The sequence below is a fragment of the Syngnathus typhle genome, linkage group LG15 (assembly GCF_033458585.1).
Source record: "Syngnathus typhle isolate RoL2023-S1 ecotype Sweden linkage group LG15, RoL_Styp_1.0, whole genome shotgun sequence".
Classification (NCBI taxonomy): Eukaryota; Metazoa; Chordata; class Actinopteri; order Syngnathiformes; family Syngnathidae; genus Syngnathus; species Syngnathus typhle.
Genome location: NC_083752.1, coordinates 1,718,657 through 1,742,301, shown reverse-complemented (window position 1 = coordinate 1,742,301; position 23,645 = coordinate 1,718,657). Strand labels below are relative to the sequence as shown.

The 23,645-nt window shown below is 41.4% G+C and overlaps 3 protein-coding genes and 1 long non-coding RNA gene across 10 annotated transcripts; 1 reads left to right on the top strand and 3 right to left on the bottom strand.

Moving 5' to 3' along the window:
- The first annotated feature begins 428 nt into the window (after window positions 1-428).
- On the top strand, window positions 429-7,822 carry LOC133167803 (sodium- and chloride-dependent GABA transporter 2-like). Of its 3 annotated transcripts, XM_061298754.1 has the most exons (14): window positions 429-915; window positions 1,001-1,135; window positions 1,292-1,432; window positions 1,684-1,771; window positions 1,963-2,095; window positions 3,040-3,174; window positions 3,239-3,342; window positions 3,573-3,697; window positions 3,847-3,959; window positions 4,048-4,185; window positions 4,269-4,371; window positions 4,433-4,533; window positions 4,966-5,136; window positions 6,310-7,822. In XM_061298754.1, the coding sequence occupies exons 1-14, from the start codon at window positions 723-725 to the stop codon at window positions 6,430-6,432; spliced, it is 1,803 nt and encodes a 600-aa protein (XP_061154738.1). In that variant the 5' UTR covers window positions 429-722; the 3' UTR covers window positions 6,433-7,822. The 3 variants fall into 3 exon arrangements, with proteins under 3 accessions (XP_061154738.1, XP_061154740.1, XP_061154739.1); XM_061298756.1 differs by lacking the exons at window positions 429-915; window positions 1,684-1,771 and having other exon boundaries at window positions 1,001-1,116; XM_061298755.1 differs by lacking the exons at window positions 429-915; window positions 1,684-1,771.
- On the bottom strand, window positions 3,859-4,972 carry LOC133167806 (uncharacterized). The gene is made up of 3 exons (XR_009718103.1): window positions 4,281-4,972; window positions 4,102-4,173; window positions 3,859-3,970 (listed from the first exon to the last, which is right to left on the bottom strand). It is a non-coding gene; the product is annotated as an uncharacterized LOC133167806 (long non-coding RNA).
- Window positions 7,268-16,174, bottom strand: LOC133167805 (prolyl 4-hydroxylase subunit alpha-2-like). 4 transcript variants are annotated; one of them, XM_061298760.1, is made up of 16 exons: window positions 16,014-16,174; window positions 13,476-13,571; window positions 13,107-13,203; window positions 12,699-12,850; window positions 12,156-12,293; window positions 11,786-12,025; window positions 11,219-11,424; window positions 10,886-11,062; window positions 10,708-10,778; window positions 10,543-10,642; window positions 9,906-9,959; window positions 9,469-9,528; window positions 9,347-9,412; window positions 9,012-9,080; window positions 8,336-8,432; window positions 7,268-7,987 (listed from the first exon to the last, which is right to left on the bottom strand). In XM_061298760.1, exons 2-16 carry the CDS (start codon window positions 13,555-13,557, stop codon window positions 7,917-7,919), a joined length of 1,680 nt encoding a protein of 559 aa, XP_061154744.1. In that variant the 5' UTR covers window positions 13,558-13,571; window positions 16,014-16,174; the 3' UTR covers window positions 7,268-7,916. The 4 variants fall into 4 exon arrangements, with proteins under 4 accessions (XP_061154744.1, XP_061154745.1, XP_061154747.1 ...); XM_061298761.1 differs by having other exon boundaries at window positions 9,505-9,528; XM_061298763.1 differs by lacking the exon at window positions 9,347-9,412.
- An 862-nt stretch (window positions 16,175-17,036) lies between these two features.
- slc43a2b (solute carrier family 43 member 2b) lies at window positions 17,037-23,426 on the bottom strand. 2 transcript variants are annotated; one of them, XM_061298757.1, is made up of 15 exons: window positions 23,360-23,426; window positions 22,419-22,716; window positions 21,336-21,630; window positions 21,215-21,270; window positions 21,067-21,143; window positions 20,189-20,281; window positions 19,987-20,120; window positions 19,706-19,899; window positions 19,486-19,629; window positions 19,358-19,375; window positions 18,800-18,932; window positions 18,565-18,697; window positions 18,370-18,443; window positions 18,178-18,301; window positions 17,037-18,107 (listed from the first exon to the last, which is right to left on the bottom strand). In XM_061298757.1, exons 2-15 carry the CDS (start codon window positions 22,576-22,578, stop codon window positions 17,946-17,948), a joined length of 1,797 nt encoding a protein of 598 aa, XP_061154741.1. In that variant the 5' UTR covers window positions 22,579-22,716; window positions 23,360-23,426; the 3' UTR covers window positions 17,037-17,945. The 2 variants fall into 2 exon arrangements, with proteins under 2 accessions (XP_061154741.1, XP_061154743.1); XM_061298759.1 differs by lacking the exon at window positions 19,358-19,375.
- Between the last annotated feature and the right edge of the window lie 219 nt (window positions 23,427-23,645).

The following is a 23,645-nucleotide window of genomic DNA, read 5'->3' as shown; positions in this document are numbered from 1 at the left end:
CAAGAAAAAAAAAAAAAAAAAAAAAAAAAACGTGCATAATATATATGTGCTATTTACTATGTATTCTATTTTGCTCTGAAGCATTTGCAGCATGCATGGCGGAAATAAAAGCAACTTTGAATGCATTGAAATAAGTCCCCTCAAAATACATCATCCTGCTTCACGCTTTCTTTGCCCCCCTTACTCGTTGACATGAGACTTTTCAACTTGAACATTTCCAATTTACATACTTATGTGAACACCAGTCACGTCTCTGCAATATGTAGCAGCAGTGCAAAATAACTCCACCATATATAACTTTTGTTTTTTTTCCAATTCAACTTTTATATCTTGTGCATATGGTATATTTTCATGCCCAAAGGCAATAGCATAATAATAATAATAATAATAATAATCAGCATTGTACCCAATATGCTGCTTTTTTTCTCTTCCTCCCTGAGCAGTAACAGCCATGACTCCTTCGTGTTTTTCTGGGATCAATAGAGAAGGAATCCCTGGGTCATCCCAAAGGTGCAACCCAGTCCTCCTCCAGCACTCATAGACTTGCATAAATAGCTTGCGCCTCAGAGCACCTCTATCTACTGAGAGGCAAGTGCGATAATCTTACTGTATCTGCTCAGGGTATTCCCACTTGACAAGTCTCGCTCCTGCTTTGTTTCGAGTGCAGTTTGGACGCGCAAAACGCATTCTTTTGATTTGATCTTCGCCTTTGGTTGTAAAAAATGCTCTCAAAGGAGAAAGATGCTGACAATTGTGCCGTTTTTGTGGCCAACGGAGGGCAGAAGAAACTGAAAGAAACGGAGGAACGGGGCTACTGGAGCACGAAAGCCGAGTTTATTCTCACGGTGATGGGTGCAATCATTGGACCGGGGAACGTTTGGAGATTTCCTTATCTGTGTTACAAAAACGGTGGAGGTGAGATGGGGCTTCTTTTTTATTCTGACAAGGTATTTGTCACTTTTGCCGTCTTTGGTGGTTCTAATATTTGATTTCTCCGTAGGTGTGTTTTTCATCCCGTATATTTTGTTCATGGTCTTTTGCGGGATCCCCTTGTTCTTCCTTGAGACCGCTATGGGACAGTACACCAACCAGGGTGGTATAACGTGTTGGAAAAAGGTTTGCCCACTTTTTCAAGGTACCTATTCCCATTCATCTTCATTTTAGTTAACGTTTGAGTCATTTGGAGAATAGTGATGAGACGCGGAATTGGTGCGTAATTACGCACGGATTGCGCAGTCCATTTACGATGGAAATACTTACATGGTTGCTTTTTCTGTCTTTTACCTTGCAGGCATCGGCTATGCGAGTCACCTTATCATTGCATTCGGCGCCACCTCCTACATTACGATTATCGCTTGGGCGTTTTTTTATCTGTTCTCCTCCTTTAGTGCCGAGTTGCCTTGGGCCACATGTGGAAACGACTGGAACACAGGTTGGCATTAACTTTCAAGTATTTTGGAGATCATTTGTATTGAGAGAACTTTCCATGTGCAGAGGATCCGACTAAGTGTTTCATATGTTGGATTCACTTGAAAAGAAATGTTTTTAATTCTGTGATTGCGAAAGGGTTATAGAATGTGTTGCAATATTTATTTAGCCAAGAATATTGCACATTATCTGCGTATGCTTGGCATGGAAAAAGAGTTTTTTGCTTGATTTGTCGCACATGTCCTTGGCTTGTAGACTCATGCGTGGACATCAGCATTGCAAATCTGAGCCTCGGCGTCACACACAGGGAGAACATCACACTGCCTGTTGTAGAATTTTGGGAGTAAGCCCGCCCAGTCGACTATTTCCTCTCCCCTGACTCCATTTCTATTCTTCCCCCACCTCTTTTTTCCTGCTTTCCTTTTCCAGCTGCCCTTTCACCCCGCCTTCGTCCTGTACAGTTGCATTGCTCCCGCTCCTGAATCATGTTGTTGTGCCATCGCCACCATTGCTCCATACGTATGCTCTCCTCAGGCGCAGAGTGCTGAAGATCTCCCGTGGGATTGAGGAGGTGGGAAGCTTGAGGTGGGAGCTGGTCTTGTGTCTCATCCTGGCATGGGTCATCTGCTACTTTTGCATTTGGAAAGGGATCAGATCCACAGGGAAGGTTAGAAATAGTTCAGCAGCGAGCAACATGGCTTCATTGCTTCCAGCATAACACATACGTATATTTTTTCATCCAAGTATTGCTTACAGTGTTCTCGCCTTTCCCACAGTAACAGGGATGGATACATGGCAAGAGCGAGGATAAATGATTGCCTAAAAAGCCCAAATGCTTTAAAGACCTTTTCACACGGTGCTTAGTTTGGCATGGCATACTGTCAACACGCCCACTCATTATGTGTGTGCTGCACAGTTGTAAAATGTTTGCCGCTGAAGTGGTGATGTCAGACGGCACATCTGATTTTCATCCGAAGAATTGTCAGTGATATCAGAGTGCTGAAAATGTGGATATTTTCTTATCCTGGTAAATAAAATCAATTGGCAACCTTGAGAATCTTGAAAGGCACCCAACAAATCAAATTATTATTATTATTTATTTTTCTTATAACAAAACATTTGAAAAAAAAAAAACGCCCACCATGGGAAGGCAACTATCTGCACACCTTTGATATAATATGTAAATGAATAAAAATACACTACCGTTCAAAAGTTTGGGGTCCCAAAATTGTTTGGCTGACCCCAAACTTTTGAAGGGTAGTGTATATATTTATTTAGATAATTATTTATAGATTATTTATATAATCTTCTGTGTAAAAAATCTTATAATATATATGTATACTTATATTCACAGATTATATATAATCTTATACAAATATAAGATACAATTTATAATATTTAATTCATAATATTTTATTATAATAATATTTACACTACCGTTCAAAAGTTTGGGGTCACCCAAACAATTTTGTGAGCCCAAACGTTTGAACGGTAGTGTAAATAGTACGTATGTATCTAAACACAAGGGCTGTATTTAATTCAGATGCTCGAACTCTAAATGCAGCAAACTAATACTAAGTCTTAAATTGTGTCTTGCTTCCTTTCAACCAGGCAGCCTACTTCACAGCTACTTTCCCCTACGCGATGCTGCTTGTTTTACTCATACGCGGTGTGACGTTACCAGGGGCAATGGAGGGAATTATTTTCTACATCTACCCTGACGTATCGCGCTTATCAGATCCACAGGTAAGAACCAAGTGTGTATTTTTTCTTATCGGCATTTTCAGTGTTCCATTTTCCGTGTTCTCAGGTGTGGTTGGATGCCGGCACTCAGATCTTCTTCTCTTATGCCATCGGCCTCGGGTTCCTGACCTCGCTTGGCAGTTACAATACTTACAACAACAACTGTTACAAGTACGCACGCATGCTCAAAAAGTATTTGAAGGTGTTGGACACCAGGAACAAATGAATTCTAATTTCAGGGAAGTCCGAAATCCAGACCATCTGGATGTCAACTTGCATTTAAGATGACTCCATCGTGCTTGTTCAGGATTGAAATTTGATTGGCAACAAAAACGAGGCGCAGTTCTGTACTTTCCCTTCGTCATTTATTTAATATAAATGGGTGTGTGTTTTTTTTTTAGGGATTGCGTCTACCTGTGTTTACTGAACAGCGCCACCAGTGTTGTGGCAGGTTTTGCCATTTTCTCCGTCTTGGGATTCATGACCTACGAGCAAGGCGTCGGTATTGCAGAGGTGGCCGAATCAGGCAAGTGATGATGCCATTGGTTCCGCTCTTCTATTTTGCTCTCGAAAGCGCAGATATCAGATTGGTGTAACCTGTTATGAAAAACAAAATAGGAGCTTCAATTTACTCAACTCCCTGATCCGAGTCAATTTTGAAATGTATGTGTTTAGGTCCAGGACTGGCCTTTATTGTTTATCCCCGTGCTGTGGCCATGATGCCCGTGCCGCAGGTGTGGGCCGTGTGTTTCTTCCTCATGCTCATTCTACTCGGCTTGGATAGTCAGGTAAGCTTTACCTTTATGAACAAGGAAGCAAGCAAGCGCCCAGTAGACTTTCAACAAACCATTTTGGCTGCTTCCGCCTCCCAATCAGTTTGTCGGTCTGGAATGTCTGATGACATCACTGGTGGATCTCTACCCGTCTTACCTACGTCAAGGCTACAGACGTGAGCTGGTTCTTCTGGCCATCTGCACCGTGTCCTTTCTGCTGGGACTTTCTCTGGTGACGGAGGTTTGTAAAAGCCATAGGTGACATTTGATTCATGATGAATATTGAATACAATGTCATTGTTTTTGTTATTGCTGTGCTTATAGGGAGGGATGTACCTGCTCCAGCTGGTGGATTTCTACGTCTGCAGTGGGACCACCCTGCTCCTGCTCTCCATCTGCCAGTCTGTCAGCATTGCTTGGCTCTATGGTATGCATTATGAAAAGAAGTCTAAAAACAAAGTCTAAATGCCTCCCGCTTTACCTCACAGGGGCTGAGCGTTTCTATGGGAACATCACAGATATGATTGGCTATCGTCCTTCTCCGCTCATGAAACTCTGCTGGTGCTACTTCACTCCATGTTTATGTTTTGTAAGTATCAAGTCAGGCTCCCTTTTTGTTCATTTAACATTTTGTACTTTTCCACTATGGACTCGGTCCAGGCAGTTTATGGTCACGCCATTTAGTTTGCAAGCCTGCCCTGCGCGGAATTTAAATGAGAAGAGCCGCAAGCGTAGAAACAAGTCAGCTGTGTTCATTCCCACAACACTGCAAATGCCATTTTCCACCTATTTACAAAAATACCAGACAAATGAAAACGCCATTCATATGCTTTTCCCTTGGTGGGCGACCAGTCCAAGTTGTCGTCTGCCTTTAGCTCAGTCAGCAGGAATTGGCTTCAGCGCTCTCCAAACACAAAGAGGATATATATATATAAAAAAAAAAGAAAGGATGAAATGAATATACATAAACAAAGTTCATATCATATTTGCTGCATTCATCCAATGTCTTCTCTCACCGCAGGGCACCTTTATCTTCTCCATAGTCCGATTTTCTCCCCTGAAGTTCAGTCACACTTATGTTTATCCACTTTGGGCCAACATCCTGGGCTGGTTCTTGGCCACCATCTCCCTGAGCCTCATACCTCTGTTTGTGCTCTACAAGCTCCTAAATGGAGAGGGCACCCTTCGTCAGGTGAGATAAATATGCAAGCATAGAAGGATCAAAAAGATTGTTCAAATGTTTCCGTTAAAGCACTGGAGCCTCGGTCATGGTAGCCTCATATGGACCTGACGTCAAAGCACTCGAGCATCAGTCATGTTAGCCTCTTATGAACTAGATGCATGTTGAGGTTTGTTTAAGTACAACTTGGCAGCCAGTCATAGCCTCAGCAATAGATTTCCCAAACGACATTCTTTGGAAACCAACCCAACGGAATACCGTTTTTTTCCGTGTATAGTGCGCAAAATTTTACTAATTTATTGTCCTAAAATCTGGGGTGCGCATTATACATAGGTACAAAAAAAATGTACATTTTTTTTTAAATTTTTTTTTTTTAAAGAAAGTCATGGTACAACATACGACCGCAATGCTCTCGTATCAGACGCTTGCTCAATCACCTGCTCGTTTGCTGTCTGTCACAATGTACCCTACACAAATCCGAAACATTTGTTGCGGCTCCGAGTCACGACGAGGGGCAAGTTTTCGTTTCCAAGGGTGTTTTTATTCCTCTTCAACGTCTCTCCCATACAGAGCCGCCTTTTTCACGTCCGCACGCCTTTTTCACATGCGCGCACGGAGCGCGGTGGTGCGTTTATGGGCAGTCGGAGAAATCAACGCCAACAAAAAAAATTACATCCAGCCTAGTTAAGACCATACCAAAGACTATAAAAATGGGACCCATTGCCTCCCTGCGTGTGTGACGATCATTGGGACTTAAAAAAATAAAAAATAAAAATATTTTTTTTTTTTTTAAAAATCATAAAAATTGGGTGCGTATTATACATGGGTACAGGCTTTTTTCCAGCATCAGCATGCCATTTTTAGGGTGCGTATTATACATGGGGGCGCATTATACACGGAAAAATACGGTACTATCCAATAATTCATGTGTGATCACGTACGTACATAACTTCCAGGGATCTGTTTTTGGGGAAAAATGCCTCCTTTTTTTTTTTTTTTTACTTCTTGGCAGTCTATTTATACAGACGTATTGCTTTGTCTTCCCGCCCAATATAATTAATGTACACCCAGTGTAAGATAAATTTTCCATCCTTATGTCAAATTCCATCATGATAAATTGACTCCAAAAAATAACTCCATGTTGCGGACAGTAGAGTCATTCAGTTCAATCTCGTCTGCCCTCAGCGATTCCTGATCCTTTGCCTTCCCGAAGATGACCTGAAATGTCTTCCCCAGCTGAGAGACAAAGTCGTCGCTCCAGTAACTGAACTCATATCTTTGTCTGGTGAAGTGGAAGTTAACAAGTGACCGAGTACGCAAAAAAAAACTAAGTGAACTACCGTAATTTTTGGACTATAAGTCGCACCGGAGTATAAGTCGCACCAGCCATAAAATGCCCAAAAAAGTGAAAAAACAACAACATATATATGTATATAAGTCGCTCCTGAGTATAAGTCGCCCCCCCAACCAAACTATGAACAAAAACGCGACTTATAGTCCGAAAATTACGGTACAAAAGGCAAATACGTGACATTTCACTTTAGTGTGAGCCCGTTGCAAGAACATTACAAAGGGGCAAGAGTGTCAGGAAATAATAATCTTCTTTTGAAATGAATCCGCCTTACAAGATAAGCCCTGCCAACAGTGTATGGTAGCATTTTTTTTTAACTTGGTTCTCTGCTGGACTACACAACAAACCTGGATGTTTTCATACTGAATTAGTCTTAAGGTTCTTTTTTATAAAAGTAATATTTGTGTTGACTTTTTATTTTTGCTGAGAAAAACAATTTACATACTGAGGCCATGTCTAAATGTTGCCATTTTTTTATTTTTTTTAAAGGAATATTTCCCCCTCTCTGGCACTCTTTTGTTAAAAAAAAAAGAAAAAATCGTTTTAAATATTAAACTTTTTTTTTTTAAACTCTCTGGGGATGTGTGGATGGCAGGGAAAACCGCAGAAAAATATCACCTGTTTGCAAAAAAAAAAAAAAGCCATGAGTGTTTTGCTCTGTGCTTGAATGTAATAAGACATGTATATATAAAGTAACGATAAAGAACAAAGCTTACTTGATCACAACAAATCAAAATGAAAAGACCATCTGAAAAATATTTGCACGCTAATAAAGTAAAGCCAGACATAACATTTGAAAATAAAAGACCATTTATTGTTTTTCCTGATGGCCGTCTGGTAGAAAAAGTACAGAATCTGGTGTAATAATTTAAACACTGTATAAATAAAGCATCTCTTGGGACAAAGCAGAGAAAGGTTGAATCGAGGCAAGTGGTGCTCTTGTTTCTTGCAGATTCTTCCTCAGTTCTGAAACTTTCATGTGGATTCCCTCTATTTGTGTTCTCCAGGCATGGTTGACGAGAGTCACAAGAACCTGGGACATTCCATCAAGTCCACTTGCCTTCATTTAACCTTTCCCGAGTACTCGTACAGGAATAAAAAAAAAAATCCCGTCAGGTTGTTATTGTTCCAATAAAAGTCTGCTCGATTGGCATTCATGCTTCGTTTTTATGGATAAGATTTTATTTGTCATCCGTTCCTAAGGTGTTAGTCGGCTGGCAGTCCTGATGGCAAGGTGTGCTTAAGACTTGTTCACACAAGTTTAACACTATTCAAATAATTCAATAGTTGGGCTAAGAATTACCAATGCAGGAGCTTTACAGATCCTCATTGAAAGCATTAGTTGACGCGGGAAAAAAAAGATGCACCATGGTTATGTTTAAGAACTTTGTGACATGTGTGTTTGCTGAATATATGGTGGTGGGGCGTGGGGGGTCAATGATCAATCCACTTCTGTTAGGCCACAGGGTCTCAGAAATTCCTGCCCTCGCTCATGAATCCATTTGTTGGACACTGCAACGACAAAAGTGGGATACTTCTTTTTTTTTTTTTAAGTCAAAAGTCTACACACCCCTGTTCAAAGTTTGGAAACAACAGGCTTATCATTTGAAACCGTTTTAATTTCAAACTTTACATTCCAGGTGCTAATACCCAGGAGACATTAGATAATATGATACAAATGTTCTTGGCTGAAGGAACTATGCAGTAATGTAACAAAATGTGTCCACAGTGATCAAATTTAAACACGTGAAGGAATATGAGTCGCTATGCCCAAGAGTAAGTTTCCATTAAAAAAAAAATTCTCTCATCATAACACATATGCCATTTTGTGTGGCATACATTGGGTCAATCTCGACTCACCCCATTTACTTCCTACTAAAACAGGACAGGCTGCATGTCTGGTCCTGTAGTCTCCTTCCCCACTTTTGAAAAGGTTATACCAGAATACTGCTGTCCCCTGTGATGCAATTAGACCATAGTAAAAAAACAATGAGAACATTCAACGAAAAACAGATGTAAGAGAAGGCTCACAGATTTAAACATGAATGTGTGGGAAGTCAACAGTCATAGATTGGAATCTATTGTTCTTTGCCGCACTAGAAGAGCATAAAACAGCACAATGTTTCCGAGCCATCAAGTGAGGCAACTGAAGATGTCCAAATATTCTTGCCAAATGGGGTTTTTTTCCCCCCCCCCCAAATGTCTGTACAATGCAAGCAGAGCTCTGGGATGAATCTATGAGCATATTTCTTCGATATCATTCTTCAGCCTTCGAAATATGGCTCTATCTAGAGTCACTGTAAGCACTATGGGACTCAACGTTACAGAACTGGCGCTAAATATTATTTCTTTCAAAATGTAATTTATATTTAACACAGAGCAGAGATTGTTGCATATTTGCAAATACATTTATAATCCTTATAGTGATCAACTAAATTCCTTCGTAAATGTTAATCTGACTTTGGGTGAGTAGGCCGACATTTTGTCCTTCATCAATGAAGTGCTGATTAAACGCCATAGTTTATTAATTGATTACCTTTCTGGGCTGGATAACAGCCCCAAAGTCAGGGAAGACTGTGGCACCTCCTGCTTCAACGTCGCTCATCTGGAGGGAAAAGAAAAATAGATCATTTTGTGTCCATATATGAATAGAAACATAAATAAATGCCCCCAAAAGATGTGATCAAAACAGTTCAGGCATTCATTTGAATTTTCAATGAACTCCAGCTGCAGTTGAAATTTAAAGTCTCCACGACAAACCAATGCATTAATGTGAGCTATAATCGGTAGGACTCAATTGAAAACTATTTTTTTTCCAAAATAAAATAAAACTTGCCTCTCAAATAGCGGCGACCGGATGCACGTACTTACATAGTTCAAAAAAGTTGCCACCCGATTTCCAGTGCCTAATCTTTTGAAGGCATCTGGCTCATCTTTCTACAAAGATAAAATTCAAGTGTAAAATACACAATGAAGACAACACTGTTACTTACGTAATTTAGGAAGGTGGCAAGCCTATTTCCATCCACCTTGAGGTTGCTGTCAAAAGGACGCTGCAACAGATGTTTATAATTTTAGCGCAAGGCTTCAATCAGGAGCCCGCCGAAAAGGCTCGCGACTACGCCCAAATGCAATTAAGGCTTTAACGAATGTAATTGTTATGAGTCAAGAAAAAAAAATGTGGAATTGCATACAATCCAGGTGTGGTGCACCAATTCAAATCAGGTTCTTATTTATGTTGCAGGTTGTCCTGACATGACCGGTTGTGATTTATGCAAAATCTTTCGTCATCATTGCACGCACACTTCCAAACAGCTGCACAAAGTACAGCAACATCATGCGTGATAGACATAACAGATGCCATATGAACTGCAAACAATTCCTCATGGTGTTCAGTTTCAACACGCACACACTATGAATGCGAACTCACCCTGGAGAAGTCAAAATGTGGCTCGTACTGTCCTCCAACGCCGTAGTTAGCAACCTGGTCGGCCATTAAAAGAGATGACTTATACATTGAAAAAACAATGAACACTGCATATTACATATGGCTTATTTTTGCTCCTTTTTAGCAAACATTATTGTATGTAAATAATATTATTCATATTATTTTTGCACAAGTGTGAACGTTTGTTTGTTTGCCCATGTGTGAAGTCACATCAACTTGTGCTAGCGTGATATTAAGGTTAGTTTGTTCGTAAGCAGTATTACCGTAATTTTCGGACTACAAGTCGCGTTTTTTTTCATCGTTTGGGTGGGGGGCGACTTATACTCAGGAGCGACATATATATGTTTTTTTTTCACTTTTTTGGGCATTTCATGGCTGGTGCGACTTGTACTCCGGTGCGACTTATAGTCCGAAAATTACGGTATTAAACTTCATATGAAGATGCTTTATTTCTGCACATAATAATTGACTGGATAAAGGCATTTGACATAAAGTGGTGATTGGGTACATGCTTCACTTTCAGTGAAAATGGCAATTAACAAAGCCCTTCTAGGAATGGAAACGATATGAAATTTGAAAATTCATGATTGTGCCGTATTTCTATATGTTTGAACATTACCTGTAATAACTCTGCTGTGTCTACTGTTAGTCCTGTGATGTCCTGTATTCTCTGATTGACTCTGGCAATGACCGGACCATCTTCTTCTTCTAACCAGGCACTGATTAAATGGGAAAAGTGTATTTAGTAGGAAAGATCAAACACGCTTCAGCTTGTTTGAATCACCTTTTTGATACTCTGTAGTGGGCGGTGGTCAACACTCCTGTTTTGGGGTCTCGGACTGTAGCTCTGGCAAGCTTAAAAAAAAGAATAACACAACGTTCAGTACATTTTTCTGGCTTTCAAACAAATATTTCAAACCAGATTGTTTTTTTCCCCCCCTAATATCAATGTCGTGTCTCACCCTGGGTTTGGCCATCTCTTTAATCTTCTCAATTTCATAGTCGGAAAGCGCTTCCAAGTAGCGTACAATGTGTGGGCTGTCCCACTCGTCCTCCTCCATCATGGGCTTCAGTAGCAGGCGAGGATTCTTCTTTCCATCCTGGTAGCGGCAGAACAAACGGCTGCGCCTCGCTTCCGTCTGGTGACGTTTTTAACATCAAAAGAAAGCGATCAATAAATGCGGTGTGTGTCAATGCCAGTATATTTTGTTGTGACTTTTTCAGTAAAATGAAAAATCCCGCCCCGTTTAAAAACGAAGGACGTTGCATGTGTGTGTTTTCTCAATCCGACTCACCATTCCGTCTCTTTCCCCTCTGCACAGAGCCTCGTAGGCATCTCTCTCTGGCAAGTGGTCTGAGGGTCTGACGTAGGTTCCCAGATGAATGGGCTCCTCTGAAGTAGGCTGGCTGCTCTGCTCCTCCTTCTGCTGCTCACTCTGCTCTTTGAGGAGCAGCTTCTCAAAATAACGTAAGTTTCCTCCTGCCCTCTGGTGGCTAGGATCTGTCGGCACAAGGGAATGGGATTTGTCAATGTGGTCCACATGCTACATCAATTACAATGAATACAGCTGAGTTAACATCTGCCATCTACTAAGAACTACACAATTTGTCATGAAAGGTTTCTGACAGTTGTCACCGCAGACTCGGACAATGGGCTTAAATTAACCCGTTTAAACCGAAAGCTCATACCTAGGCTGCGGCACACCCTGTGGTTTTACTCTGCCCAAAACCTAATTATAGAGGAAGCAAAAACACATACTCAAGACTGCAAACTAATAAGAGGAAAGGTTTTCAACACAACACTCCCCATGAAATAGATTTGTTTTCCAGATCGAAGCTGCCTTCTGAATTTGTTTTCTTACCTATGGCCACCAGCCTGCGCGTGAGCTCGACGGCACGAGGCAGGTCTCCCATTTGGTAAACGGAATAGCTGAGGTAGTCCAAAATAGATGACTTGGAAACCACAGCGTCTTCCCCGGCGTCCAACTGTTTCAAGGCCTGTTGCACCCACAGCACGGCGTGGTAATAGTCGCCCTCGTTATAAGCCGTCCTGCCCATGTCAAAACAATCGTCCACGTTCAGAAGGGCGCTGGAGTGCATGCCTAGGACAACAATCAAACGGGTGAGGTCTCGTATCACAAGTACATCTGCGATATTGCCCATTTCTCTCTTTACAGATTCTTTAAAGCTCCGGAAAAAAAGGGTCTTTTCCACTCCACGCTTCGTAATTACCTGGAAGTCTTCCTTTGGAAAAGTCCTCGGAATCAAGCTGGTAAGTGTCTTGAAGACGCATCAGTGCCTTGGCTGCACCCTTCTCATCTTCCGCGTCAGGAAAATACTGTTTGTGCATGGTCATGTTGGAAATAAACCCTGGAAAAAAAGCAGAGAGAAAACATCTCCAGTTCTGCATTGGAATGCGGTAAATTGAGCAACAGCATTTATTAAAGAATATTATTTTATTGCTATTGTGCTAAAAAAAAAAAAAAAAAGGCCGACTTTTCCTTAGTTTATCTGTCTGACACAGATGCAGCCATAAACACGGCAAACACGGTGTCCAAAAAGCAACAGCTGCAGCTGTCATGTAACTACTTTGGTTCTGTTTCCTCGGCTCATCTGGGAAACGGATTGTTATCGCGGAGCTTCCAATCCATTTCGTTTATCTACCATATGCTGAATCAAGTCGAAACACACATGCTTGAGCTCCAGGTAGCCTCGAATGAAAAGATCATTTTCACTTTCGGTGAAACGTTTGCTCCAAAACATGCAATTTCTTACCATCGGAGGGGTTCTGCAGAACCAGGCTCTCCAGGTGAGACCATTCGGTGTTGAGTCTCTTCATGAGCTTGTAGGCATTCACCGGGTGAGCCAGATAGGCTTCTGGGTCGGATGTCGACATTCTGGTCAGGTCATCCAGTTTCTTGGCCCAGCTAAATCCAGAGAAAAATACTAACGCTATTTAAGGCTTCACAGTCAAACACATAAACTGTCAATTGAAAACACAAACACAGTGGATATTTATTATATGCATTTTTAACCAAACAGATGTGTCAGTTATCAGCAAAAAAATGCAGCAGAGCTAAATTCCAGTTTCCCCCACCATGCCCTGACCTGCCACTGGCAGCTCATCATCATAACCATCACGGTTGAGTTCTCTTTACAAGGATTAATGACTTGTGTGCGTACCTTTTGACCTCAGCCAGTTTGGACTCCTCTGCTTTTATGTACTCACGGAGGGAGTGGACAAGCTCTTTCTCTGTGTACAAGAGGTCCGTCATCTGGCCTGCAGACATGGAGAACACGCATATGTTTCAAGCTTGACAAAGAGCAGCCAATGGCCATCATCTTTCGAGGCATGCGTCATAAATATCTGCAGGCGTCCATTCATTGTGGACAACTTTTATCCTGGTGCAGAGAAGTGGACATGGGATTGTTCAACCATGATAAATTCACTGCTCAGGTCAAAAAGGGGAATTACAAAGCGCTTTGCTTTGAGCTTGTAAGCGATGTAAGTGATGGCGAGTTTTAGTGTCACTGTGTGATTTCTGAACTCACCAATGGAGGTGAAGATTTCTGCTTGCGTTCTCCAGAAGCAGAATAGCAGAACGTAGGAGACAAGACACAGCAATGACCTCATTTTGAATCCCGATCCTACAAAAACAACAACACATTTTTAGTATTCGCATTGAAAAATACATTTATATACCGTAAATTCCGGACTATAAGCCGCAACCTTTTTCCAAAATTTTGAACCCTGCGGCTTATAGTCAGGTGCGGCTTATATAAGGATTTTTTCCGTGATTTTTGTGATGACTTGATCACTTTTATACACTGCGGTGTCTTGAAGATAAAAACAAAAACGAAAATACTATTTTGAAACACTACTATGGCTGCTGCTTATTCTGGCTGTGTTGCTTGTGACTATTATGAGCTTTAGTAGGAATGCACGCTAGGTGACCTGCGTCAAAGGGCTCTAAACCCTTCGTCACAGGCAATGTTTAGAAAGACATGTTAAAGTATGTTGTAAAAACTTTAAAAAGGCTTTCTGTGAACGGTCTTTCTTTGTAAAAAAAAAACGCGTGTGCACGTGCGGCTTATAGTCCGGTGCGGTTTATATAAGAAAAAAACTAAAATATCCCCCAATTTTAGCTGGTGCGGTTTATAGTCCGGTGCGGCTTATAGTCCTGAATTTACGGTATGTATTTCTGTATGCTGTTCAACTCATTGGATTCCAATTTGAAGCCCTTGTGAATATTGAGCTGTTTCCAGAAAAACTTGCCAATTGTTTTCCAAAAAGATTAAGCATTGGTTATTCATGCATGGTGCTTTGTGGACGGTTTGCTCAGTGGGCAGGGCAGACTCGCCCGGGCAATAAAAGCAGAGCATGCTCGGACACAAGATTATTTCACATTTATAGAATCTACAAGAGTAGCTTTGTTTATGAAGAGATTAGTTCATGTTACCCCGAACTAAGTGTATTCTTTTTGCTATTGCTGTTCTGTTTCCAGCTGTGCTTGCTTTCAATTTGATTTCGAATCCAACATGCATTTTAGATCAAAACTACTTGTTTCACGCCAACAACAGATTTCTGTGGTCTTTGAAACCCTGATTCTAACGTGGCTTTTAGGACAGATGTCGGAACAGAGCAGGATATAAGAAGCGATGAGAGGAAATGCCGAGCAGCTGTATTTTTGGAAGTGTGCTATCAAAGATATAACTTTTCTTCGCTTTGCTATTTTGTGTATTTAGCTATGGAATTAAAAGATAATCCCATGAAAGTCGGCTCTGAGAAGACAATCTGCAAGATGGATGTAATGTGTGTTTGGGAAGGAAGGAGGTTTTTTTTTTTCTTCCAGAGGATCTTGTTTTATTCAGCTGGGAAGAAAAGTGATGTGATTAGTTAAGTTAAGTAAAACAATGTGTCACTGTGACATGAGACTATTTAGACATTGGCTAAAGCTTGCATAAAACCTCAATCGCTAATGGAGATTTTGACTTGTTTGAAGTGACAATTTCCTTTCCAGATAAAATAATAAAAAAATAGTTTTCCAACTGTAATAAAGTTGTCCCGGTGTCAGCAGATGAATAACAGAGAGGCAACATGAATGTACTTGCTTGTTAATAGTTGACATTTGATGAATCGGATAAGCATTTCGGATAATGGATGGATCATATATTGCTCATACTATGATAAGCAGCCAGACCTGTTTCTCTGTGGATGTCATTTGCATGTTCACAATTAAAAAAAAAACTTTTTTTGTGAGCAGAGCGCTTACATAAATACATGCCATGCATGGATTTGTTATCGAGAGGGGATCCATGTGGAGATGAATACCCATGCACACTTGTTAGAGCCTGCCAGACGCTTTGAGTGGAATGTAAACACCGAGAATCATTGATAAGAGGTCCCAATGTCTAATAAATATGTATACTGCATTGACGGAAGATCTACATCTTCACTAAAAAGAGACAAATGACGTTGATTTGAAGACTTTTTTTTTTTGTCTTGATAAATTTTACCACAATTTTTAATGTACGACATTGTGACCAAAATGTTTTGGTTGGGTGGGGGGGGAAAAAAAAGTATAAAAATGACCTAATTGTTTCGAAGACACGCCCCTCTATGACGTCACAGCAATAGTAGCGTCGAGATTTGCAAAACCTAACGCCGCAACTCGTTTGAGTCGCATGGGTTTGGAAAAAAGATATATACATATTTTCCGATGGCAATCGCAACTTTTGTGCTCCTATTACGGGTGTGGTAAAGCGTCCGTGCTCCTGACAAAGTCTATTGCGTTGCTGTGGTGCAAAACAACTTCTTCAAACTTTAACCAGGAGATGACAACAAGGTTACAAATGAGTTACATTGTAAAAAGCAAAAAAAAAAAAAAAAAAACAACGATCAGGCAAGTATAAAACACAAATCTGTTATTTGGCAATTGCTACGACACGAAGTCCTGTTCCCAGACTTGTAAGCCTGCAGCTGGATCTTGTACAGTACTAGGTAAGCATGCCAGCATGTTCGCAATGAAACTGAGCAAACCCAAATCCAAACGGGGCAGAATTTGGACCTAATAATCTGTGTGCACTTACCTTCGCCTTTGAAAGACGCTGTCACAGAGTGCGACGTGAATACTTTTCTACCCCAGGGTGAAATGAACCGACAAAAGGGTGCGAAAGTATGTTGCTGCCACGTACAGAACAGAACCTCCTGGAAGCAGCCGTAATACCCCTAATCGTTGCGCAACAATGTTGAGGTTAGGAATTTTTCTGCGTTGCATTTTTTACACCTCGTAAAACCTTCCACCTCTCATTTGCCCCCCCTTCATCATTGCTCAAAAAAATGTCAGAATAAATTCTGTAGTAAGCAAGGGTGGAGAACAAACAACCAAACATCTTGTGCTATTTTATTGTTTTATCATCATTTTAAGTTTGATTAAATACTACATCATTTTATTTGAACATTTCTTTATTTACAATAAATAGAAATTCAGTTTTTCCAGTGTAGTATAATATGGTAATTACGGTAGTGGACACATGCAGCCAGTCACGTTTACAGTGTATCTTGGGTTACCATGGTTTCGGCTCTGGATGGAGTTTTTATGTCTGTCTTTTTTTCCACATTTATGTTCTGTTGTGTGAATATGCAAGTGAAGTCACTGTCAATCAAATTTATAAATATTTTATAAATGTGTGTCTGCGTTTAGATGACGTGTAAGATTTTTTCCTTTTTCTTTATGAACAACATAACAAGCACATTTCAACAATTGCTGGATATGCATGACGTTGGATTGTTTTGGGGCTTTTCAGAATATTTATCACGTGCCTTGAATGTCTAGAATATTTATCTCGTGCTTTATTATGATTTGGTCCGAAAGGTAAAAGACTTTGGGCTCGGCAATAACCAACTTTAACCGCTAGGCGTCACTGTATATTGACATAAAACGTTAGCGACTCATTTTAGAGCCAGATGGTTTTGAGTTTTTTGCTTGGTTAAATGCAAACTATAAACCATGTCAAATATGGGAAAATAATAAATGATCAAATATATCCTAAAAGAATAAATGTGAAGGTTAATAATGGAGAAAAGTAAATGACATCTCAATGGAGGTTCAGTCTTGTGATAAGGAAAGCAATTGTATCTTTATTAAGACCCCAAAAGCACATCTGGTAGACTTAAAGTAAAAAACAAAACACTAGACTAAAGAAAGTTTGAAACAAAATAAATATTCAAATGGTTACTTTGCTTGTAGCAATACCAATAATGCAGTTTGCCTGATTGTAGAAAAAGCCTTAAAGACCATGATGACATATATCTACAATACTGTTCCTACTTGAAAACAACGTAAGCCACTTAAATGTGAGTTTAAGGTAGACGACAGTCAAAAATGACCATAGAAACACAAGATGGCATTCAAATGAGTTCAGTCTCAGAAAACTCAAAAATAACTAAGACAAAAATTGGCACAAGAGGTTGAAACAATGGTTAGCATGAGAATAAAGTCAAAATATTCTGAGAAAAAATTCAGAATCCTAATAATGTTTTCATTTTTACAACTAAATGTGAAAACGTAGTTAATATCATTCAATATTTGCTAAAAACAATTTCTGAATGTGAAGCTCTCGTAATATTCCGACTTTATTTTCATTAGATTACAAGTAATGACAAAATCTATTTTTCCTGTAACATTGCAACTTTCTCAGTGGGCCTTATCCTCCCCGCCCATCACCGCTCACTAACGTCGTTAAAGGAAATTTGATCATTCAATTTTTTAAGCAGTTTCATGGGACAAAAGAAGGCGTTATAATGTGCAATACTGTGACAAAATGAAGTTGAGGATTGGGGGAACGCAGAGTGCCTATGCCTCTTTCCTTTCACAGTCTTTCCTCTTCCGCTTCGTTTATCCTTTTTCACAGCAGACTTTAAACATGAGGGTGATTGCGTGATTGGTCAGTTTGCACGTTGGTGTCTGTGGGCTCCAGTAGCTCCTAATTCTTCCATCCTGCTGTCACCGCTCTCAGTACTTAAACAAAGGCTTCTGGGATGTCAGAGCCATTGATTTTAATATAGATCTTGGCGTTGTTCTCCTTCTCATGCCTTTCTTTGTGGAGCATATGTCTGTAGCAAACCAAGTAGAGAGGCAGCAGGAAGCCCAGCATGCTGAGGGCCAGAAGGCCAATGTTGACCTGGAAGGAGGTGACATCAGCATTAGCTACATCCAGAATGTTAGGATTAGGCATCTGTGTGATGACGTACCCAGAATGGGTCTCCCTCCAGGGGTCCCATCATTGCCAAAAAGAGGGGCTGCTGCAGCAAAGCAAAGACAGCACTGACAAGCGACTGCATGCCCGTAAGACTGCCAAACTGCGATGAGGGGTACCTGGAATCAGACGACAAATGAATTGAGCGCAGTCAAGTTCGGTTCAGATGGGACGCCGTAATACTTACACAGCAGCGTAAAGGCCGCCGACAGCCGAGTGAATGAATCCTCTCACCACGGTGTGCAAGACGAATGACACGATCTGGAAGGAGAGGGCAGCATGACTTGAAACCAATGAGTCGTTTGTTGATGTCATTCCGCTTTGAGTTGATGTTAATATGAATACAGATCAAGAAATCTGGAGAAACCAAAGCACTGCTCACCTGGAGGGGGAGGTTGGGTATCAGGCTAGTGATCCCGAAGCCCACCAAAAGGACATTTGTGAGCACAAATGCCCTCAGGGCGTTGGTCACCTTCTGGGTTTTTCTATCTCTTCGTTTTTTCTTTGGTTCATCCCTGATGACGATATCCTTGTTATTTTCATATTTTGAAGTGTATGTGTAATTGTGAATCAGAATTTTGTTCACTTGATTATATGTCTGTAGAAATAAAACTCACTTGCTGGATGGATCTTTGGATTCATCGCCGTCATCACAGTCTTTCAACTTCCAGTCCATAATTTGGCCGATCACAGGAGTGGTCATGAGGCAAAGGAGCTGAAGCATGCCAAAGATGGACGAGTACAAACTCACTGTGACGATCAGAGGTGGAAAAACCGAAGATTAGACAGGCTAACGTTAAAGGGGGATTATTGCGAGGTGTTCAGAATGTTATGTCGTTAATTATTACTACTGCATAATATTGTGCGATAAATGCAAAGCTGCTCATGTGATGTGCAGTTGGCAGAGCCAGTTCAGCTAATAATTACAAGCAATGGTTAATGGGTGCTTTCAAACTAAAGCTGAATGATGTCTCAAGGACTAAACATGCCTCACAGTTGAGGTCAAACAATAAAGTTACAAAAACAAAAAGCAGGATGTTAGAGGTCACAGATCTGAAACAGCGTGTTGTTGTTAGTGCTGGGGAGCTAAATGTTAAATAAATGCTAAGTTATTGAAAGAACAGTAACCGGATAGGTTCTTGAATGGACGGTGACTGTATCATCTGGAATCTTACCAAGTTCCATTCTTTCCACTGAAAACCAAAGATTGGGAACAACAATTATTCCACAATCTTAACTAACTTAAAAAATACCAATATGGGACAACCATTTTTTCCATAAACTGGTCTCCTGGAATGCTAACCTGTATTCAGGTCACCATCGCTGAGCACCTCAAGGACGCTATTCATGGCCCCCATGTAGAACAAAAGACGCAGCTGAGTCACCGACATGGTCACCAAACTGAGCAGGAAAATGGGCGTGGTGATCGTTTTCAGAAATGACTGGGCTGTGGAACCGAGAAGATGCCTCGTTAGGATTCAAGTGAACGATGAAGGTGAGCGACCCAAGGCAGCAGCTCTTACACTCTTCTTGAGGTTTTGCGTCCAACTCTAGGTCCATGGTGGAGAGGCAGAGCTTGCCCTCCTTGGTGGGGAGCTCTTTCTGCACCAGGCTGTTGCCTACGCTGAGACGACGACCCACCGTGGTCACTTGGCGGTAAAACTGTTTGCCTGTGATCTTGTGGTCAAATCCCAGCCAGCTGAACTTGATCTTGACACTGACAAAGTGGGATTGGAATGAAGGAATGAAGGAATGAATGAATGACATCCTGATACATATTTGCATCTGTCTGGACAATACTAACGTGTAATCCATATCTTCTGGTCCTGGGAAGGGTTCCAGGGGCCAGTTGAAGTAGCAGTTGAGGAACACCAGTCCAGCACAGGCAGCCCACACCACCAGAATTGTAATGAACGATATGTCCAAGTCATAGATCACCTGTGCAGAATGACAATGATATTAATCTCCACTAAAGTGAATAAAAATGATTTTTTTTTCTCTCTGACCTTGACACCAGGGAAGGTGACCGCAGAGGAGGCATAGGAGCCAATCATCAGGGCGATAAAGGTGGAACGAAGGTCCCCGAACATGTTTGGCAACTGGAGAAAGGGAGACATAGTAAGCATCAATTTGAAGCACGGCTGCTGACAATTTTTTTCCCCCATATTCCCCCCCAGTCCTCCACAGGGATCGTATAAAAAATGTTTACCAGTGTTCTCTGAAGAATTTTTTTCTCGTCCTATTATGCTTGGCCACCCCCCCAGGAAAAACCATCCAAGGAAGTGAGGAACACGAGTAGCAAACATTCCAAAATAAAGACCCGAACAAGCTCTTCTGTTTCAAGAGACTGAACAACAACAAGCAGGACATTGAATTACATAAGAGAGAGAGAAAGTAGTGGGGTGCCTTCATTGCTACTGGCTGTCGCCCAAGGCCATGCGATCTTATACTTGTAGCACTCTGACGTGGAGTCACGTAATAATTAACCAAAGGCTTGTTGTTTTTAGATCATTCTAAGTGAAAGGGGGCTGTGACGTGCAGTGTCGCTAGACCGGTATGACCGTCGTCAAATTTATTGCATCCAGAAATTGGGACTTTACAGTCCAGGCAGATTTACAAGAGGAGAGCCCCTCTGGAGTGAACACCATCACCATGGTACACTTTGGGACTGTGTGCTTCCTTCTAAGATGGCAGAGGTTGGAACAAAAGGGAAAAGAATGCCGAAGAACTCGGAATCCTAAAAAGTATCTCATGTTGTTGTTCCTTTCTGTCCCCTGAGTCATGTTCAGTTCCTAGAATAGGCCATGCTGACTACAACAAAAGGAATGCCTGGAAGTGGGGCCTATTTTCTTTTTCCGATGACACGGTCCATTCACAAGCTTACCGTGAGGGAAGTGAAGGTCATGCACATGCCACCAAAGCCATTGAAAGTCAAGGCGATGAAGATAAGGACTGAGAGTTCTGTAAAGAGAGCAGGTAAAACACTTGATTGATCTGCCAAATAGCCAACTGACCAAATAACGGATGATTACCGTTTGGTCGGTAGGCTCCGTACGCAATGAGAAGACAAGACAGGCCGAAGCATGTGCTGAAATGACGAGAAAAAAAAATGTCTGCTATTGTCACTTAGGATTATTTGAATGTGGCGCTCACCTGCCCAACAATCGCAGTTTACGAGGTCCGTATTTGTCCATGACGATTCCCAGCGGGAGCGTGATAGCAGAGAGAAGGAAGGAGCCCACAGTGAAGGCCAGATTCAACATCTCATCTTGTTCTTTACAGATTAACCAGCCATTCATCCTCAGCTGCCCGTCCATCGGGACCAGGGGCTTCATCTCCACCCCGTCCCCCAGGTCCACCACGGGCCCCTCGAAGCCATCGTAATAGTCTGCGTACTCGTCCGGCCCTTGCGTCGTCTCCAGTGACATGTTGTAGCTGGAGCTGTTACCTGAAAAATGTAAGTACAACAGAACACAATCCTGAATCTCGGTGGAAGTTGTCATGAAACTATTTAAGATGTTTATCTCACAGTACCGTATCATTGATTTCTCTCATTTGTTTTTACTGTCTAATTTCTACTCTTCATCACTTTTCCTATCAGCCTCCTGGTCCCTTATCAGCAGACTTTAAACTTCCGTACGGCCGCTAATAAAGCGCTGCTGATGCTTTCCTCAGTCTCGCTTATCATCTGTCACGTGCCTATAAAAAAGCTGAGCTGGTGCTGCGATCATCTTACATCATCGCACGCAAGATAAGACGTTTGTACCATCTGTCCGGAAGTCACCTATACAGATGTGAAGGCCAATCAGAGGCTGACTTGGGTGGAAATAGAACTGGACCACAGATTTTGTTTCACCGCGAGCTAAAATGCAATGTATGTAAATTCCACAAAATCTACCTCAATATTTTTTGGGGGCCATTTTGGGAGGCTTCCAATCACAAAGACCTTATTGACTTGAAACTGCATCTTCTGAACATCACGCAGCTGATCAATCCATTTTGTAAAGACTCCGAAGGTGATAACAAACTGTGACCAGCCAATAATCAACTTTGGTCACCAACCAGACAATATTTGACATGCAATTGGGAATTCAAGGGATACCTCTGACCTAAATTAACCTTTGGTGCTCGCCTTTTAAAACCAATAAAAAAATATATATATTGGCCTGGCATGCATGTTACAGTTGCATGGTGCTTTTCAATCACATTGAACTAACCCAGCTGCCATTCACTCACCTTCATCGCTGCAAAGGTACGAGTAGAAGCCCTCTGACTTGAGCATAATGAGAAGCGATCCCCATCCCAGGAGCACAGCAGAAAAGAGGAGATTCTCAATGATAGCAGTCACCGCCATCCACCAGCGCCGGGCGAATGCTGTGACCAGCGTCGGAGCCATGGTTAAGGGAATGGAGAGTGGCAAAGAGCTGGACAAGTGAGTGAGACTGAGGGTCCCGAGGAGGGGAAAAGAGAGGGAGACACTTTGTTGTCGCCTCGTTGACCGGTGCTCCTGATGAAGGATCAGTGATCACTTTATCTGGGGGAAGACAAAAGAAGGGAGGGGAAGCTTTTATAGTTGGCCTATCACTCCAGGGCAGCGAAGGCCAGTCAGGGCAACTTTTACAACAATTAACTTTGAACCCTGCCCGAGATAAGTAAATGTGCTGCATGCGTGTAAAGCCTTCTAACGTCATCGATCAACATACTGTAACTTTTCACCAAATACTGTTGAGTCGTATTGGGTACAATAACGACTGGTAGCAAATGATGAATTGAAAACAACTTTGCTGGACCACTCTCTGTAATTATTGAGTGAGTACCCAGAGTGGAATGGAATAAATGAGGTTCTGTTGTTTGGGAATAAAAGAGGGGAAACTGGTCCAAACTGGACTCCATTACCTCAGGGCCCCTCAGTCACTATTCCCTCCCTCCCTGCCTCTCTTCATAAATGTCCTCAGGGGCCCAATCAACCGCAATTACTGTAAACTTTAGAACATAAAAGGGAACACCAGGCAAAGAAAAAAACATTATTTTCTTTGGACATTTGTAACAAAAGGTAAGTTAAAGTTTTAGTATGATTTACTTAAAAAGGAGAGTGATTCTTAATTATCTAAAATACAATTAACCCCTCTTCAAGTCATATTGAATCATTCCATAATTCAAAAAAAAATATGTCTTACCCCTCCAGCAGGCTGTATGCACCACCACTCGTGTGAAAAAGGACGAATTTACAAAGGGTGTCTTTATATATACTGTACACAGGCGTTGTAGGGCGCCCTCTATCGACGAGCGTCTTTATCTGTGCAAAACAACTCGACAAAAACAACTGCGGGTCTATACATTTCGATTGATACTAAAGTTTGCGACACAGCAAGCACTTTGTTTTTGTCTTGTGAAAATTCAACAAATGATGAAATTGTTGGGGGAAGAAAATCTTGAGAATAAAAATGTGAAATGTGGGGCATT